This window comes from Ictalurus punctatus, chromosome 18 (genome assembly GCF_001660625.3).
Source record: "Ictalurus punctatus breed USDA103 chromosome 18, Coco_2.0, whole genome shotgun sequence".
Classification (NCBI taxonomy): Eukaryota; Metazoa; Chordata; class Actinopteri; order Siluriformes; family Ictaluridae; genus Ictalurus; species Ictalurus punctatus.
The window spans coordinates 14446741-14466398 of record NC_030433.2 but is presented as its reverse complement, the minus strand read 5'-3'; the positions used below and the strand labels follow the sequence as shown (position 1 = coordinate 14466398).

Sequence of the window (19658 nt, the reverse complement as noted above, 5' to 3'; positions counted from 1 at the left end):
CCCAGAGTAAACTGGCATAACACACACAAAAAATACATGGAGGATACACTTGCACACTTGCTCTTTAAAGGACTCTTTGCCTCCAACATCAATGGTAACACTGGAAGCTCTTTGCACATATTAACCAATTAAATTCAGGAAATTGGATATTACAAATTACTCCAATTTAACCACTCTGTTTGAAGTTGTTATTTAGAAGGTCATATGTTCTTCCCAAGCCTTCTCCAAAAGTCCCTAGCTCTATCTCTCTGATGATAATGTTATGAGCCTGAGGGAGTTATATATAACTGGCTCTGTGACTGGACTGGCCCTGCAAACTGGATTCCAGAGGCAAGCTAACCACACAGCCAGACCAGCACCTGCTGTAAAAGTTAACTGCCACGCTTCTACCTCAACTCCTATGGGGCCTGGATCCTGTAAACTGGGCCAACTCTCAGCAGCTAAAAATTAAGGTCTGATTCATTTCCTCTGCAGAATTTAATTTAACACAGGTTTTAAGATGGTCATTGGCCTAGTTTCTTATTTTAGCTATCTAGATGTGTAAATAAATATGAAAATAAATATATTAAACATACTAAAGATTCTTTCTTTTTTTTAACCATGCTTTGGAAATTACAGGAGTTTCTGTACAAGCTGGTTTGAAGATTTACAACAGGTGGGTATATTGGATCTTATGAGAGTTTTAAATTGTCTTGGGAGACAGAGAGTTTCTTTTACATTACCAGCAGCTGTCACCCTGGAATATCCAGTATTTCACATGACCAGCAAAACATAAACACTAGTAGAGCACTGGATGCTTTAAGGTAAACAGTGTAAACATGAACATGAATTAAAGCAGGAGTAAGCACAAGTTCTCAGATTGTTTAAACTAAACTGATTAAAATGTCTTCCTTTGACAATGTTTGTGATGTTGGGTAATGCTGTGCACTCTTTTTCCATTCTAGAGGACAGGAATCAAGTCAGGAAGTGACTTGGAGTATCAGTACAGAGCTTCTCCTTTGATCCAAAACTTGAGTACTGTTCATCCAGCTATAAATCTGTACATGTCCTGTTGCACTGGGATATAGAAATTAATTCAGTTTTCTTTGCATATACTTTAAATATCTTTGCCACATAACTATGTCAGAGGACAAAGTTCAAGATGACAATTTAAAATATGTGACTCACTCATCCTTTCCTTTGAAAGAAAAAGCCTTTAAGCTTCAAACAACAAGAAGAGATGAGGAAGAGATTAACCCAGCACTGGCAGATGATGCCTTGGATGACTCATCAAGTTCATATTGCAGTGCACTTTGTTCACTCAGTGAGTATAGTGAGGCTTTGGAAGATGAAACACAGACAACCTGTACTGACCGACCATGCAAGAATGCTTCCTTTGAGTCCTCACAATCTGTAGCTCTTTCAGGACGAACCTTGACAAACTCTTCACCTGAGAACACTGATCTACTTCAAGACCTCAAAACAAAGCAGACGGATGGTAAAGAAACTTCACAGGGTGTTTTATGTAAAGAACCACTATATGGCGAAAATAAAGTTTCTGCCAAAAATCCTGTTTTGAATGAATTAAAACAATTTTCATCAAGCCCTAAAATAACTATTTTAAATGTGAATCTTATAAATATAAATTCTGTAGATGCTGACCAAGACAATACTTCCCCTAGTACACCTAACCCCATACCATGGGATTATTTCAAAAGTAAGAACAATGCTGCTCAAACTGATATCAAACCTGTTCAGAATGTTGTCTTCCTGGAGCAAACAATTACCCAAAATACTATTTTGACGAGAAGTAATGGATATAAGTACAACCAGGAAAGGAACCAAGAACACAATAGTATTAAGCCAGAAGCCACAACACTTCAACAAAGCTCCAGAAATGCTCACTATAAACCCAGCACTGAGTTCAAACTGGACAGTAGTGAATCTATTGTCAGTAAAATGAAATGGCAGGGGGAGGAGCAGGGTATAGGGGTTGGAAAAGGGCAGGCAGAACTGTCACTCAATACTGGAAATAGAAAACCGCCTGCAAGTTGCACCTCAACACTCACAACCAACAAGCAGAAGTCAAGAATTGAGCCACGTTGTTATTCCAAACGTCTCCTCGCAACCAGGAAACAACACCAGTCCCAGAGCCCTCCTGTTTCCCGGAGGTTGAAGAAGCAGAACGAACAAGGCATCGGGCTGTCCACATCACTTCGGCCAACACCCTGCAGTAGCTCCATGCAACATTGCAGCTCTGCAAATACCAGAGGAAAATTCAACATGGCTACAAAGGTAGCTGGGACAACCACAGAAGTAAGAGGCCTTGCTGCACTGGAATATACAAGCTCATCATGTCCTGAAACTAACTACCTGGATGTTTTCAACTCCACCTGTTGGTCCTCAACTCAGCTGCCTTCTGATAGAGACTTTTATGATTGGTCCAAGGATGTCTTGTCCTTCAAGATGCCAATGATATCAACCAACAACAATAACACTTCAGCATGCTCAGAGGCTAGCAGTTTTGAATGTATTGATGTGGCCTTGGAAAACCATGAAGAAGTGGACAGAAATGCAAAGACAGTACCAAAGAGACAGATTCAGCTGAAAAGACGGGACAATGCAGAGTCTCATGCTAGCGAAAACGACATTATTCCATCTACACCTAGCAGGCCTCGGGACACTCTTCAGCGCCAGCATAGTACCCCTGCTGCCTTTCATCAGGACTTGTATGGATCCGAAACCAAGTCTGGGCAAACTGAGCAAAAGCAGAAGCTTCAGAAATCATTATCATTGGATGAAACATCTAGCAAAACCAAAATGGCTTCCTGTATCATTAAAAATGTCCTTTCAAAGAGGATGCAACATGAACAGGTTCTTCACAGTGTGGACGTCCAAGATCAAACCTTCTGTCCTACCAAAGCAGATGGCACAGTCAATAATATTGATTATTTGTCCTCTTGCGCTATGGAAGAGTGCACTGAAAGTAATAAAGTTAACGTGGCTACAGTTCCTCTTTTAAGTTGCCGTACTTCATCTCAGAGTCCAACGCTGAAGACTGACTCCCAGACAATGAGCTCTATCAAAGAACATATCAGTGTTAGCTCCAAAATACTTCCTAAATTGTTAACCAAGCACAGTTTCAACCCTCTGCATGGAGGCCTTGGCAAGATTCAGTTTCAGGGGAGTGGTACTGAAATAGCTGCCTATTCTGAAAGTGAAAAAGAGAAGCTGAGTCCCAGTAAGGAGGCAAACCAGGGCAGTGGAGAGAAGCTATCCTGTGACTCAGCAAAGGGTAAAGTATGGAACTTGAGTGCAGTGAAAAGTGGCACTATTGGCAAACAAGCCGCAGTGAAAACTATACCTAAGGAATGTGTCGATGTGCAGGGAGCCCGGAAACAACATTATGTCAAGGATCAGCCCATTGAGAAGCAAAAGAAACCAGGTGAGAGGAAAGAAAGTCCCACAGTGTCTGCCTGGCTAACTTGTAGTCTGGATGCAAGCACAGTGGATAATGTCCTGTTCCAGTCTGCTCAGTGTAATCTGGAAAAAGATCAGGAGAGTGTCAAGGGAGAACTCAGTCCCCCTGGGCAATCAGTAAATATGGGCAATCAGAGCCAAGGAAAATTCAGAGCAATAGCCCCTGTGCATGTGGTGAGGGATATGCGAAGCCTAGTGAAAAACACATACAGTCTGTCATTCAGGGGGCTCAGTGAGGGAGTACAAGGGCAAGATGACACGGTCCCTAGTGTTGCAACAGCATCATCTCATCCAGTTATCAGCAAAAGGGAGAACAATGTGAAGGGACACAAGCAAGTTGAAAAACGACATGTGCAAAAGGCAACTCCACCCCTTGCACTGGACACACTCACAGATTTGGCCTCTCTTGATACGACTTCCAGAGAACGTGCAACAAAGGCTGACTCAATCCTGGAATCAAATGACAAAATTCCTCATACTGGATTTACGAAGGTCACCCCAATTAGTGCAGCCCAGACAAACAGTTGTGGATTGTCAAAATCCCCAGAGGCACATGACAGCCTAACATCTATCAACCTAACAAATGCCCAATGTAGCAACACATACATGAAACAAATAACTTGCGCAAGCATGCCAATACAGGCTCATAAGGGGACCTTAACTAACACATTTAAAAATGAGCAGTATGCAGACACCAGAAAACCAGAATGTGAGAAATCTAGAACCTTTGCTGTGCATCCACCACAGCCACTATCAACTGCGTCACTTTATTGTCTACCTGTAGAAAGTCCTGACCAGCAGGGTAACTGTAAACTCTCCAACCATGTATGCTCTGCAGAGAAAGATGATCTTCAGACCCCAGGCATACCTGCCAAATCACAAAGCTCAGATGGGCCTCCCTCTGCCTGCATCTTAACTGTTGCTCCAGCACCAGTGTTCCCTTCATATTTCTACAAACCTAATCTACTAGGCTACCAAACAATCTCTCCAAGCATGGGGACAGTGAGTTATGTTCAAGGCCCTGTCTTGCTGCAAACGCAACCTCACAACCAGCCTGCTGCAGCAAGACAGATATCTCAGCCGTGCACAGCAGATGGCTACCCAGTAATGCAAGAGTCATCTAAGCAGATGGAGAATGGAGATACCAGCCAGAAAATGCCTTCTCCAGATACCCAGCCGTGCACAGCTTTCGTCACAACCTTGGGTGCTGAGGGCAGACATGAGGGTGCTACTATGCTGTATCCAGAAATGGGTGGAAGTCAGCATGTGTCGAATCCTCGACACATGCTGCTAGACCCTGAAACCGGCCAGTGCTTCTACGTAGACATGCCACAACTGCCACAACGCAAGATGCTCTTTGACCCAGAAACCTGCCAGTATGTTGAGGTTGTAGTTCCACAGCAAACTTTGTCCAATACTGTTATGACAACCCCCTGTGCCATACCTTTCCCCTCTCTTCACATCCCAGCTATGTACACTCCACATTTCCTGTCTTATGTCCAGACACACCATCAGGTGCTGCCACCACCAGAACCTTGAGAGTTGATACAGAGGCCTGTACAGATAGTTTGAACTGGTTAACCCATGGACTCCTAGTTCTGGACAAGAAATATATGAAATTTGCATAATGTTTAATAATGTTTAATAACATTGCATCATGTTAATAACTTGCATACCTGAGCACAAACTGACATGTCTACCTCTGGAATTAGTAGCGGTCCTTGCATTAATTCTGAAGGATGCACACATACACACAAGTACAATACAAAGCCATGTTGAAAGAATGCCATGAATGTAAATGTAACTCAATCTCACTAATACTAAATCTAAATCATACATGAAGCCCCTGTCTTTTTTTATTATTATTATTTCAAAAACAAAATTATCTTTTTTCCAAGAACACGTCATTTACTCATTTACTGGAATTTTGCACATTTTATTGCATTTGTGAGAACATCTGGTCCTCACAGTGTAGAAATTAGAGTTCAATCAGCAATTAAACAGTGAATGTAATGGATAATGGAGCTTCAGTCAAAAATTTTCCAGGTATTTTTGAGTTTTTGAAATGTTAAGCATGGATAGGGCTTAGATAAACTGATGCACACTAATAGAAGCACTTGCACTTATAAGAGAACTATGAGAAACCTGCACAGTGTATTTTGTACTAGAAATAATTTCTATTGTCTATATCATTTATATTAGATATGGTTCCTTGGAAATACTGTAAAAATATGTTTGGTCACTTTTTGGTGGAACCTTACAAATGGGTATATTCCTTTTGAGAAGCCAATAGTCTTTCTAATGGCCACTCATAAAAAAATCACCAGACTGTTATGAATGCTATAAACTAGGAAACATAGACCTGTCTATATTTCCTTTACATCAATATAATTAATTTACACAATAACAAAGGAACAGATCCACAGGTTAGTGTGTAAATCATGGTGTATGGTTCCAATGCTTATTTTTACATCTTATTTTTCAATAAGATATATGACATAGTAGTGGCATGTCATCCATTTTTAAGTCTTCTTGAATGTCTGATTTCTTTGGTCAATAGTGAATAGTGAATTTTTGTATCTAAAATTTAAATAAAACAAATAATTATAAATCAACTTGCAACTTCTTTTGCATCAATTTATTCCTAGCATAAAAATAAAACGTATTATCTTATGTTGGATTCCAGTCTGAGGTAAAACTAATTTGGCTCTGAAACTTTTAATCTATATTTTGTGTCAATTTTTGCAATGAATTTTTCTGTTCTTATTAATCAGTGCTCATAACATAGCAATAGATAGATTCATTAACAAAGAAAAATTTTATTTTTTCCAGATATGAAAATCCAGCAGTGTATAAAATGTAAGATACAATGACATATGAGAATACAAGTCTACACTTTGGTGCAGTTTGCAATCTCTGGAATGTTCCTCACTGCACTTTCATCTCTCTTATTGTTCAGTTCCTCACACAAGCTTTTTTTGCGCCGACACATCTTAAAGCCCTGAAAAGTGGGGCAGATGGGTAGGTAGCGAAGACAATCAAGCCGTCTTACCATCCCCATGCCGACTGGGAAATTATAAGTGTCTGAACAGACGCCACCAATTTCTGAGGAGTCCTTAGCCTTCCAGTCGGTGAGACCGCGCTCTTTTTTTGTGCCTGGATAAAAATACAGATAATGAGTAGTGACCTAATGACCAGTGGTGGACAAAGTACAAAAATCCTGTACTTGAGTGAAAGTAGAAACACCTTTGGTAACATGAAACTCGAGTAAAATTAGAGGCCATCTATTTCTACTTGAGTTAAAATACAAAAGTAAATGCTTTTAATGATACTGAATTCTTTGTTATATTGTTTTGATTACCAGTTTCTAGAGACCTCTCTGACTGCACACCAAAACAAGAGTTTATTGTTAATCATTTGAATTCATTAAAACCCGCAGAAACTGTTTCCTCAAATTAGAGGGTGAATTTTTTTCTGTACCCCAAGGAGACACAGTATGCATTAAAAAAGAGAGTAATTCTTCTATTACCAATATTTCAAACATATCTCTTGGATAAGAGCAAGATATTTACGATTCCCTAACCTCATTTCATCTGGCAGAATTATTATTATTATTATTTTTGCCTTTTAAACCTATTGCTGTATGGTATAGACAGCTTACAGTTAGCTTTCTCGGCAAACTGTAAGCTGCTATTTTAAAAGTTGTGCTGCACTACGATTGGTTTGCTTCAATTTAAAAGTGCATCATATTCAGTTACAGTAGTTTAGACAATCCAGTTTTCTCCTACTTCAGAGTAATAATTAACGATTGACATGCTGCAAAGACAGAAATTCAGTAAAAGTCTGACATTTTGCACTGAAATATAATGAAGTAAAAGTTAAAGGTTGCCAAAAATGGCAATACGTGACTAAAGTACAGTAAAGAATTACACATACTTAATTACTGTCCACCACTGTTAATGACAGATAGGTGTTGTGGGTGTATCGGGTTACATTCCTACTAGTCATTGTGTCTATAATATAATTATATACCTGGAATGGTGTTGTCCAGAAGAAATGCTAAGAATCCTCCAACAAACATCTCTGTGGTCAGGAGAACTGTAAGGATTTGATCCAGCTCTGGGACACCTGAATAAATCACATTTAAAAAACGGTCATCACTGTGTACAGCAAGTAATTTATACATGTTATCTCTCTAAACTACAACTCCATGGTCTTAGTGTAACACTAAACATTTATTATTCAGTAACTACTATAAATTAATCAGTAACTAAAGTGAAACTTATAGAAGTAGACTATGTAGTTTGAAGAGGGAGGAATGTACACCTCTGGGAGTTTATGAGATTTAAACAAGACTTAATCCAAGGAAAACTACAGTCAGACCTGTCTTGATGCTGCCTGGGTGAGTTTCCAGGTAATTGGGGAGCATAAGGCCAGAGAACATGGAGAACCCCAGGACAAAAAGGTTTCGTGAGGAGTTTAGATCCACACTCTGCAGGTTAGACAAACCCACAGCTGTGATCATACCTGTTCAAAAGCAAAATAAAATGTAAAGGGTCAGTAAAAATCTACCTAAAATGTATAATTTACTAAACAGTGGCACTGGATATGTGAAAAAGCTACTTCTATTACAAGTATAGGTAACACTTTACAATTCTGTTCAAAAACTCATCACCTGCCTTAAGAGTTAATGATGTTAATGACTGAAATGTTACTGTATCCTTCACCAGGAATTTTTATACAGTACTGTACAAAAGTTTTAGGCAGCCTATATATATATATATTTTTTAAGTACAATCTTTGTTATATATTTTTTATTTTATGACTTCCACATTATCAAGTCAGTATAAAAACATTTTATATTTCCACACATTAGTTTTCCAGCACAAAATGAAATGTTACAGAAAAATGTTTGTATGTCAGTAAAGAAAGCAGCATATTATTTAAGAGAACACTTTTCAGACAAAAAAAAAAAACCTACTGAAGGCTGTTGGGTTTTGCTGAAAAAAATAAGAAGCAAGTGCAACAGTTAAAGTCTCCAAAAGAACTGTTACTGCAAGAGGTTCTGCAAGATGCTCAATAAAACTTACCAGCTCATTTCCTTATAAAACTGTAGAAAGTGAACCTGAGACTACTCTTTTTTTTTTTTAAGCAAAGGGTCATCAAACTATATCGTGACTTTGCTTCATTTATTACTGTTTACTACTGCACTTTATAGTATTTTTTTAAATGTAGAAGCATTTAACTTCATTATTTTTGAAGGCATCTTTGCTGTACAGTATTTCTTTGCATGTGCCTAAGACTTTTGCACAGCAATGTATTTTCACATTTTACTTATTTTATGCATTTATACTATAGTGTGTTGGTGTAGGCTACATTGCATCAGCTAGTAGTTCTTTAATAGGTAGGTAAGTCAGCATATGATGAGATATTTATTCTGTAATTAGCTAGTAGTTCTTCAGGAGATCTAAAAGACTGTAATTAAGGCTCAGCTCATAATGAACTAAAAACAACTACTTTATTATTACTTATTGGGTAATTGTCCAGTATTCATTTATAATTATTAGGCATGACATAGGTGTTTATACACGGTCACTGGTGCTTGAAAGTTTGGAATTTTCTTCATTTCTGAATAAATATGACCTAAAACATCATCAGATTTTCACACAAGTCCTAAACGTAGATAAAGAAAACCCAATTAAACAAATGAGACAAAAATATTATACTTGGTCATTTCTTTACTTATATATATATATTTATATGTAAAATTATCCAATATTACATAACTGTTGGTGGAAAAAGTATGTGAGCCTTTGCTTTCAGTATCTGGTGTAACCCTCTTGTACAGCAATAACTGCAACTAAACATTTCCGATAACTGTTGATCAGTCCTGCACATCGGCTTGGAGGAATTTTATCCCATTCCTCAGTGCAACTTCAACTCTGGGATGTTGGTGGGATTCCTCACATGAACTGCTTGCTTCAGGTCCTTAAACAACATTTTTATTGGATTAAGGTCAGGACTTTGACTTGGCCATTCAAAACATTAACTTTATTCTTCTTTATCCATTCTTTGGTAGAATGACTTGTGTGCTTAAGGTCATTGTCTTGCTGCATGACCCACTTTCTCTTGAGATTCAGTTCATGGACAGATGTCCTGACATTTTCCTTTAGAATTTGCACAAATTCAATGAATGATGGCAAATTGTCCTGGTCCAGATGCAGCAAAACAAGCCCAAACCATGAGACTACCACCACCATGTTTCACAGATGGGATAAGGTTCTTATACTGGAATGCAGTGTTTTCCTTTCTCTAAACATAACCCTTCTCAAAGTTCTTTTTGGTCTCATCCATCCACAAAACATTTTTTTCCAATAGCCTTCTGGCTTGTCCATGTGATCTTTGGCAAACTGCAGAAAGGCAGCAATGTTCTTTTTGGAGAGTAGTGGCTTTCTCCTTACAACCCTGCCATGCACACCACTGTTGTTCAGTGTTCTCCTGATGGTGGACTCATGAATATTATATAACATTAGCCAATGTGAGAGAGGCCTTCAGTTACTTAGAAGTTACCCTAGCTCCTTTGTGAGCATGCAGACTATTACACGTCCTGCTCTTGGAGTGATCTTTGTTGGTTGACCACATGTAGGGAGGGTAACAATGGTCTTGAATTTCCTCCATTTGTACACAATCTATTTGACTGTGGATTGGTGGAGTCCACACTCTTAAGAGATGTTTTGTAACCTTTTCCAGCCTGATGAGCATCAACAGCTCATTTTGTGAGGTCCTCAGATATCTCCTTTGTTCATGCCATGATTCACTTCCACAAACATGTGTTGTGACGATCAGACTTTGATAGATCCCTGTTCTTTAAATAAAACAGGGCACTTACTCACACCTTATTGTCATCCAATTGATTGAAAACACCTGACTCTATCCTCTCACCTGACCTTCAAATTAACTGCTAATCCTAGAGGTTCACATACTTTTCCCACACACAGATATGTAACACTGGATCATTTTCCTCAATAACTAAATGACAGAGTATAATATTTTTGTCTCATTTGTTTAATTGGGTTGTGTGAAAATCTGATTATGTTTTAGGTCATATTTATGCAGAAATGTAGAACGAGAATTTGGAAAAATAAAAGTAGAAAAATAAAGATAAGTTAAAGGGGAAAAAACACGTTCTGGCATGTGGGCTACATCTCGGATTAATGAGACTTGAAGAGATGTTTGATGTGGCCTGAAAGTTTCCACATTCTCTAAAGGGTTTACAATCTTTCAAGTGCCACTGTATACTGTACTACCAGGGACTGCTCAGTCCATGCAGTTGCCTATGCCTATATTTTAAATGTTACCCAACAGCCTTTGCTGCTTACAGTCTGTTCTTGGTCATTGTGTGCAACAGGAAAAAAAATTACAGAAATAACATTTACATGCTATGTAATGCCATTGCAATTAACCCTAACCCTGAGATGGGCCACAAAGCTGTTTGGCTCCACACTGCCCCACTGTGGACACAACTTGCCTGTGAACAAAACCTCAAAGCCTCTTACCAAACAAGGTACAGAACAAGCCTCCAAGCACTGGATCTGGCAGTGAGGCAAACAAGGCTGTGAACTTCCCAATGGTCCCTAATAGAAACATTATGAGTGCCCCATACTGCACCACTCTCCTACTCCCCACCTGTGCAGGAACATAGGACATAGGTGCAAGTCTTTATAAACATGTCAGTACATTTCTGTCTATTTAATTTCAGGTCAGTCATGGCTAATTTTCATTGCAAGTGATCTGAGTTTTATTACACATCAGCCCCCTGGGAGGACAAAGGCCAGCACAAATGGAGATGCATTTATCAGAGTGTTATCTGCTCCACCCTTTAAAGTAAACCTCTAATAACCTGTCAAATGATGGAATACAGCTTAGCCATTTCAGTGGTAGAACAGGAATGTATATATGATACTGTATACTGTATAATTTCTCCACCTTGGTAATTCCAAGCACCCCAATATTAGGACTGGAGGAAGTGGAGCCATTTCCTGTTCCCAATAAGCCTGCTATGATGCAGCACACACCCTCCGTGAAGATCCCTCTAAAAGAAACAAGAAGGAAATGTATCCATGTCAGTGTAATGAGTATACAATGAAATGAGTATTATAAATATATGTCCTGTTGTACAGTATAGCGCTTCTCTAAACCTGTTGATGGCATGAACAGGAGGTGGGGGTGCTCCAGCAAGACGGGCACATGCATAGTAGTCTCCAATCGACTCCACTATGCCAGCTAAAGTGGCACTAAACATTCCCAGCACACCAGCTACAGTCACTGTGGGTAAACCCCATTGACCTGGGCCACATAACATCCAAAGTGTTAGCATCGGATTTCAAGAGACCTACTGACATACAGTACAATCATCACACAGAGGCATGTCAGAGCTCTATGCCAATATGAATAAGCTATGAATAACTGAGCATTTTCAATCCATACTTTTTGAATAATATGCATTGAAATGAACATTCTGATCACTTCTAAGCATGACTTTTTACACAAGTGAATTCTCATTTAGAAATCTTCAGCAGCAGATGTTTTATGATCATGCATTGTAAAAACATATACTGGGAGATAAGCAAGACATGGAGGGTTCTTGTTACTTAAAGGTACAGTTTGCAATAAACATGTCTATAAAAGTCTTTCTAGACATGGTAATATTCATATAACTTGAAAAACACCTTATCCAAACTGTTATTCATGATACTGACATGCAGTGGTTTGGATAGTTTCTCCAAGTCAGGCTTCTGTTAATGTTTTTCTGGCCCATAAACTAGATGATAGATCTAAAGCTGCTAAGGTCTGTCCCTTTAAAGGCAACCCACAAGATATTTGTATGTCGTTTCAGTTGGTGAAAGGCTTGTCAGTGGGTTCATTACAATTGCAATTCTCCTCCCAGGCAGCAGAAGGTTCAAAAATACAAACTGCCCCTTTAAGACTCCTTATTGCAAACAGTGTACCAGAGCATTATACTGTACTGATATCTGAAAAAGTTCTCAATGCCTGCTTTCATCATATTCTACCCTATTTGACTTTACACTTACAGGGATAGGGCATGCGAAACCATGGCGCTTGGGACATGATCTCCCCCCTGGCATCAGTTCGAGCCTTGTAGCCATACTTATCCGGGTCCTTGGGCAACACATCCGTCAACGTGAGGATATAACACACGAACCACACCAGCATGATAGCCATGATGATCTGTGAAAACAATGCAAGACCGATATACTGAGAATTTAAATCCGTTGCTGGACCAATAACTCACTACAATGTAACAGTAAGCTTTGCCGTTGCAGCTATAACTGGAATATGATACGAGTGCAATGAACTCTGTGCTGCGTTCCAGTGAGACAGGTTTATGGCCTACTAGGTCAGATTGACAGAGACCAGAGGAGAAGACAAGAGCAGTCATGGCAGTTTCCAAGCAATATGGCTATGTTTAAGCGTAAATGTTCCCTCATACCGGAAACATCTTGAAGATCTGGAAACGGGAGGTGTGACAGCCTTTCTGTCTCGAATAAAAGGGAAAGGGGACAGCCCAATTTCTGAGATACTGAGCAAAAAGCAGAATGAAGAAGATGCATCTGGAGAGACAGAGCACACACACATGAAAAACTGGTGAGAAGCAACGATGAGAAGTTAACAATGAAAGGAGTGATAACATGCCTCACACCCTTGCCCATTAAACATGATGCTTCTAAAGAAAGAAACAGATTCACTGAATCTACTGAATGTGTGAATGCTTGAGGCAAGATTTATCCCAGCCTTGAATAGCATAACATCTCTAGCAATTCACTGCTCAATTATTCTTTTCATTAATTTCCTTTATGATAACAGACCAATCAACTAGCTTTGTTCTTAAAAAGGATAGACAGGACGTGAAAATAAGCATTTAGTGCAGTTAAAGTCTAAGTGTCTTTACAGCAGAGAGAGGCCCCAGTGGCTGCCTGCACGGTCTCCAGCAGTTTGGAACACGGACAGGCCAATCAGGGACACGGTTGGCGTGACGGTTAGAGGCCCGATGGCATTGAGCAGGAGTCCAGGAATTCCCACCAGCCCAATTACCACTTCCACCAGACTAGACACAATAATGGCCCCCTGGATCTGTAAGCCAAAGTTGTAAACATTAATGACTGGGATTACACTGTTTAAGAATTTTTGGTCAGAACTCAAAGTACTTTGAAGTCTTTTGTCTAAGATCAGGGAATGATATTAATGGAACCTAGGTGCTGTTCATATTTTCAAATCATATATTAATAGACACAAACATTTCTCTCAATTATTGGCAAATGTCTGAATCATGATCCAGCAATTATGGATCACTCAAAATTATATTTTGATAATTGTTATTTAAAAATGTGAAATGTGTAGCAGAGACAGACAATACATAGTATAAAGTACAATAAAGTAAACTAATGAGCTTTTAAACTAATGATCTAGTTTTCACTACAGTGTCTGGTAGTTTATGTTACTAAACCTTGAGCAAAAACTTCCCTCTGTTCACAGGAAGATTCATTTGACCGAGGCTATGTCCACATTAATCCCAATAGACTTGAAAACTGCGTTTTTGTTTTTAAAACGCTTTGTCAACACTGGTGTTTTCAAATGTTATTCCAAAAACTGCTCCTCTACACTGAAATGTCTGAAAATGCTTACATCCATATACAGCACATGTGTAAAAACGTAATAAGCTTTGGTCTGTATCATTTTATCAGGCATTTATTTAAAAGTGAATCTGAAGGTTGTACAAAGTAACTTTAATCGTTAACAAAGCTTTCAAACTGGATAGCAGGCACAGCACCTGTAGAACTACATCGTCCACCATCTGTTTTGTTGTTGTTGAATGGGTCACATGACTGTGTCACATAACTAAAAAAAACTTAATTGTTTTAGAATATTTCCATTTTCTCAGTCCATATTACAATGTGAAAAACAGTGTTTTCAAATTTATCCACTAGGGAGAGTGTTTTAGCTGGACAAATACGCTGTCCCAATGTGGACAGAAGGTCAAAACATAGAGTAAAAGATGCATTTTCAAATTTATTTGGATTAATGTGAATGTAGCCTGACATTGCAAATGCGAGTCAACCATATTCATTCAACCTGTAAACATATAATGCCATGAAATATTTCCAATACAGTGAAAATACCTTGCTCCAAAAAGCTCATTGTGTCTCAGTGATTAAAAGTTTTTTTTGCTGTTACACACATAGGGGCACATACACATACAGATAGCAACCTTCAAGATTCTGACGCTTGTGGGCAGAAAGGTGCGCAAAACAAATCAGATACGCTGATCAAGTGTTCTGAGGCTGTGACTATGTATCAAATGACACTGAGTGATGGAATTTTGAGTTTTACTTTTTCAGATTTTTGACTGTTTTTCCAAGCACATTTCCAAGAAGTTCATGGACATACTGCTAGCTAATTTCCTCCAACTCAACAGCATTATGAAACAGCCACCCTAGAGCAACAACTACCAGCTTACAAACACAAGTTTATTCATGTTTAGTTGTACATTCTCATTTAAATTTACAAAACATGTCCAGAGACATTTCATGTTTGATAACGTCTTGCTGCAAAAATACATACATTTATTTTTTATTTTCAACATATAATTAATTCGTATCAAATGTGGTCACTGTTTGTATACATTGTTGCACATTTTCCTCCATGTTTGGAGAATGATGGATGGATCATGATGCACATATTTTTCAATAAATATTATATTAAATTTTCCTCAACAGTTGCATAAACTGCTGTTTGGTTATAATGGGCCAAAAATCATTATAAAGGTATTTGATGGGCCAAATTAAACTGAGGTCCATCCAAAATACATGATATAAAATGATGATCCACATATTACAAGGTGATCAATCTGGAGAGGATTCATACAATGGTGATTAAATGTTATTAAGAACATGTTAGGGTTTTTGTTTGACTTCTCCACAGAGGGCCTTTAAGAACATAGTGATGTATACCTCTCTAATCCGGGGCTGCCAGATATGTGTGGTATTGAGGGGTAGGCTCCAGTTTCCATAAATCTCCTCTGCAAAATAATAGCAGCATGCAGTGCCAAAATCATGAGCATGTTAACAATGAATATACACTTAGCTCTAAGAAAAACAGGGTAGTAGACAACTTAATGCATTATACCTTCAGGAGGACACTTCCACCTCTCCAGTCTTAGAATGGCCTGGGCAGGGATGAGGAAAGCAAAAGCACTAGCCTGAAACAGGGGCAACCTAGGCAAAATGTACCATATATAGAGACATACGATCAGCTAACAAAAACAAAAACACCATCTATAATAACTAGTGTCTAAGAGACTCACCTGACACCAAAAGTGGTTTGTATAAGAGTAGTAATGCCCACACAGGTGAAAATCGTCCCGACTAGCTGGCTTACAGTGTACTGATCTCGGCCTACACACATGGCCTCGGCCAGTAGGAAAGGCACAGCGATGGTGCCGCTGAAACATGTCAGGTAGTGCTGGAGAGAAACAGGGACACAGAAGGTATGCAGGAATCGTCAGCACTTTGAAACCTTCGATATATAAGGATCTGTGATTTAACATACTGAGCCATAAAATTTTGACTCTTAATAAAGTCAAAGTTTTAATAACTACTGGTTACATTTTACATTACAACTCTATTAACTGAAATTATCTAGTGCATTAGTTTACATTAGTAAACCATGAACTTCAACATTAATAAACCATAAGTAATGTTAACAAATGAACACATTAAGTGTTTGTTAAAATGTTAAGAAAAATGCACCTGCATTGGCATGCATTTATTCAATCAATGACTACAAATAAGTGAACATAAATGAACAAAAAAATTTAACTACAGTATGCTCCTAAATGCTGATAACTTCCCAAAATATGGTCTGCGGGTATAAAATATTAATCTTTGCTATTCATCTTTAGCTCTGAATTTATACATTTGCTCATTTGGCTGACACTTTCATGTAAAAATGGAGTTGACACAAAAAATTGAGACAGTATACAACTTAGCAGGTGGGGTTTGAGGTTTAAGGGTCTCGTTCAAGAACCTAACAGTGACAGTTTCCAATCAGTAGCCCAGAGCCTTAACCACTGAGCTACCACTCCCCTATTTTCTTTTTTGCTAGTTAATAACTGCAGACACATTAATTGAGGTGTTTTTTCATGTTGGTAAATGTAGATTTAATTTGACCTATGGATGGGATAAACATTAGTTAATGCAGGTGTTGATTATTTGCCTTATTTGGTTTACTATTTTAAAAAAAACAACCATAAATTAAGTGTTTGTTTATGGTTTGTTCATGTGTTATATTATATATATATATATATATATATATATATATATATATATATATATATATATATATATATATATATATGTAAATAAACACACACACATATATACACCATTACACACATAGTCACTGACATGTCTACAACATGTTTATAATAACTCAACTGCAACTTTAAAAATAAATAAATAAATAAAAATAAAAATAAAAAGTAAGATAGAACCTCAGATAGAACCAATTTCAAAGGCCAAATACAGATGGAACTAAAAAGCAAGAAAGAACTGGAGAGATTAAAAGATGGGGGAAACAACTGCTAGATAGTGTTCATAGCACTACATGAAACCTACATAGTGCTTCCTGACAAATGACATAAACCTACATAAACATTTAGGAAAGCTTATTCTAACGGTTAGCAGCTGTCATGAAGATCAATTGTCTTCTGAACAATTATGACGTCAACTTGACATATTACATAGGATAACATTGTTAATGTAGTATTGTGTTATGGCACCTTCCTGGATGACATAAGTTATAGCACTTTTTCTGGGTCAAATAATGGTAAATTGGTATAATTAAGCATCAAATCCATACTCACGCTAATTTACAGTCAAAGCCTTTGACATTACTCTGTCATTATGTCATACTGTATGTCTTATTTATTTTTTTAAATTATGTAAGTAGTCAAATAAATAGATTGCTTAAGGGCCAGCAACAACTCTGTCATGCATTGTGTCATAACAATGTCATGGGTTTGCCAAAAATCTTATAAATAGAAAATTAAAATTAAATTAAAGATATCAATGTTTCTAACTTTGTCATTGCAATTATTTACTTAAAGGCCAGAGTAATTATATCTCTTCTGTCAGTGTCAGCTTTGTTGATGTTAACAACTAAAGTAGCTAAATGTGAAGTGTTTAATCTACAGATTAACCTTACTTAACTACAGTATGTGACCATTATGTGACTCTGACATAACAACATTTGTCATGATATTGTAACTTCACTTGGCTTAGAAAGTATCAGGCTCTGTGACAGATTCCTATTGTAAGCTTTTATACATGTTTACATAGGTTAATGTCAGTTATCTTGGGAGATGTCAAGTGTTTCCTTAAATAAAGTGTAACTTAAGTAAACAGTGTATTCACTTTCTGTACCTGTAGTCCCAGCAAAATACACAAATACCAGGGTGGTACATCCTCGATTCTGTAGATCATATCAAAGCCCAGTGTCTGTGCATTGACTCTAGAGACGTGTTCACTGCCCTCGACCTCCTCAGAAGCCAAGTCCTGCACACGGCCATCTTCAAGGGGCAACTGGAAAAGACGATGAAGTCACTCAAGCACACACAGCTTTTCGTCAATCAGTCTTTACTCAATGATTGACAGTGCTTAGTTAGACTGTAACACTGAGGAAAAATATCACATTCCAGTTTCATATAACTTTTTCTGGACAGCCTTTGTTTACTGCAGTGATCAGATCTGCAAGAACAACTTACTAGATTTGAATTGATGGAAGCAAAGTATGCCTGATTTATTGTCATCCTTTTTTCTTTTGAAATCCATGAAATTTTGGCCTTTAGTAATTAGTTGCAATTACAGTAATTAGAGTAAAAGCTGTAAAAGTTGGAGGGAAAAAAAGAGGCAAAATGAAATAATTAATGACTTGATTTAATCGCCAGCTGGAAACATTAAGCTTAGATATTCTGGCATGATTTTGAACAAAAACAATCAAACAAGGTTTTAACTGATATCAGCCTAACCTCCCCAGAGGTCAGAAGAGGTTTCCTTCAGAAGATTTGAAGCACTTAGTAAAACCGTAAAGGTTCTATGCATTTATCTATCAAAGGAGAACCCCAAATAGAACAACTTTCAGAACCCCTTGAAAAAACTTTTTTTAATTAATGAGTGGTAGTGTATGAGTGTTAAATCTGGCAACACTTTCAGTCAGGAATTCAGTTCCAGAATATGGCTACAATATATTTTAAGTATCATACATTTTTGAATGAAAAGCTACACAACAGATACAAGCATGATCTGAAACTCATGAGAACAAAGAACCACTGTTGTACAATGTGCTCTTTATTCTCATAAACCATGCCACTGACAAAATAAGATGTCAAAAGAAATAGCACATATTAGTATACCTTATGTTCATTCTGTACACAATTGAACCATTTAATCTTTACCAGAAAGTTCTCCAGTTAAACAGTAAACATGTTTTAATCATTACATCGGCAAGTTTTATTGATTTCCTTCACAGAACAGCTACATCTGGAGAGACGACAGCTTGAGTTGTCTTGATTTTACCTCAGGGTCAGCTGCTGCGTTGGAGTGCTTCCTCGATCTGTGGAGGCTGGATGTAAGCGTGGGCTCTGCGGGGCCCATGTTACTGAGTCCTTATTTACACGTCTTCCAACAGGGCTTTATAGAGGAGAGAGGAGCAGGGATAGATTAAGCAGGTTAATGATCTGCCTCTGGCTGGACTTTACTCAGCCCGGCACATCAGTGAGCATTCAAGAGCTGCTTTCTGAGAAAGCAGAACGTGTGAAGCGATGGAAGATGCTTCACACTCAGAAAAAGAGGAAAAACAAGGCGACGTGATAAAACGTGAGATTAGGCTTTGTGTGGTTATGTGGGAGTAACGATTGGCTTGAGGAAGAGTTTTCACAAAGCTTTTTCCTACATATGATCAACTCCTCAAATTAAACAAAGAATTCTCCAACTACTAATGCCACAAGAGAGAAAGCATGGAGATCAATCCATCATTATTAGTGAAATAAAGCCTGAGAGCAGTGAGAAAAACTTTGGGCTATTCATTTAGACCGACTGTCAAACCCACATAAAATAGACCTA

At 38.0% G+C, this 19658-nt stretch overlaps 1 protein-coding gene and 1 long non-coding RNA gene across 2 annotated transcripts; one reads left to right on the top strand and one right to left on the bottom strand.

Moving 5' to 3' along the window:
- The first annotated feature begins 328 nt into the window (after positions 1-328).
- LOC108279287 (uncharacterized) lies at positions 329-1065 on the top strand. Its single transcript, XR_001815490.3, has 3 exons — positions 329-452; positions 619-655; positions 945-1065. It is a non-coding gene; the product is annotated as an uncharacterized LOC108279287 (long non-coding RNA).
- A 5197-nt stretch (positions 1066-6262) lies between these two features.
- slc23a1 (solute carrier family 23 member 1) lies at positions 6263-19270 on the bottom strand. The gene is made up of 14 exons (XM_017493415.3): positions 19113-19270; positions 17961-18119; positions 15842-15999; positions 15664-15752; positions 15489-15556; positions 13430-13611; positions 12971-13091; positions 12552-12708; positions 11658-11805; positions 11446-11551; positions 11016-11145; positions 7843-7986; positions 7492-7587; positions 6263-6615 (listed from the first exon to the last, which is right to left on the bottom strand). Exons 1-14 carry the CDS (start codon positions 19188-19190, stop codon positions 6350-6352), a joined length of 1902 nt encoding a protein of 633 aa, XP_017348904.1. The 5' UTR covers positions 19191-19270; the 3' UTR covers positions 6263-6349.
- Positions 19271-19658: the final 388 nt, after the last annotated feature.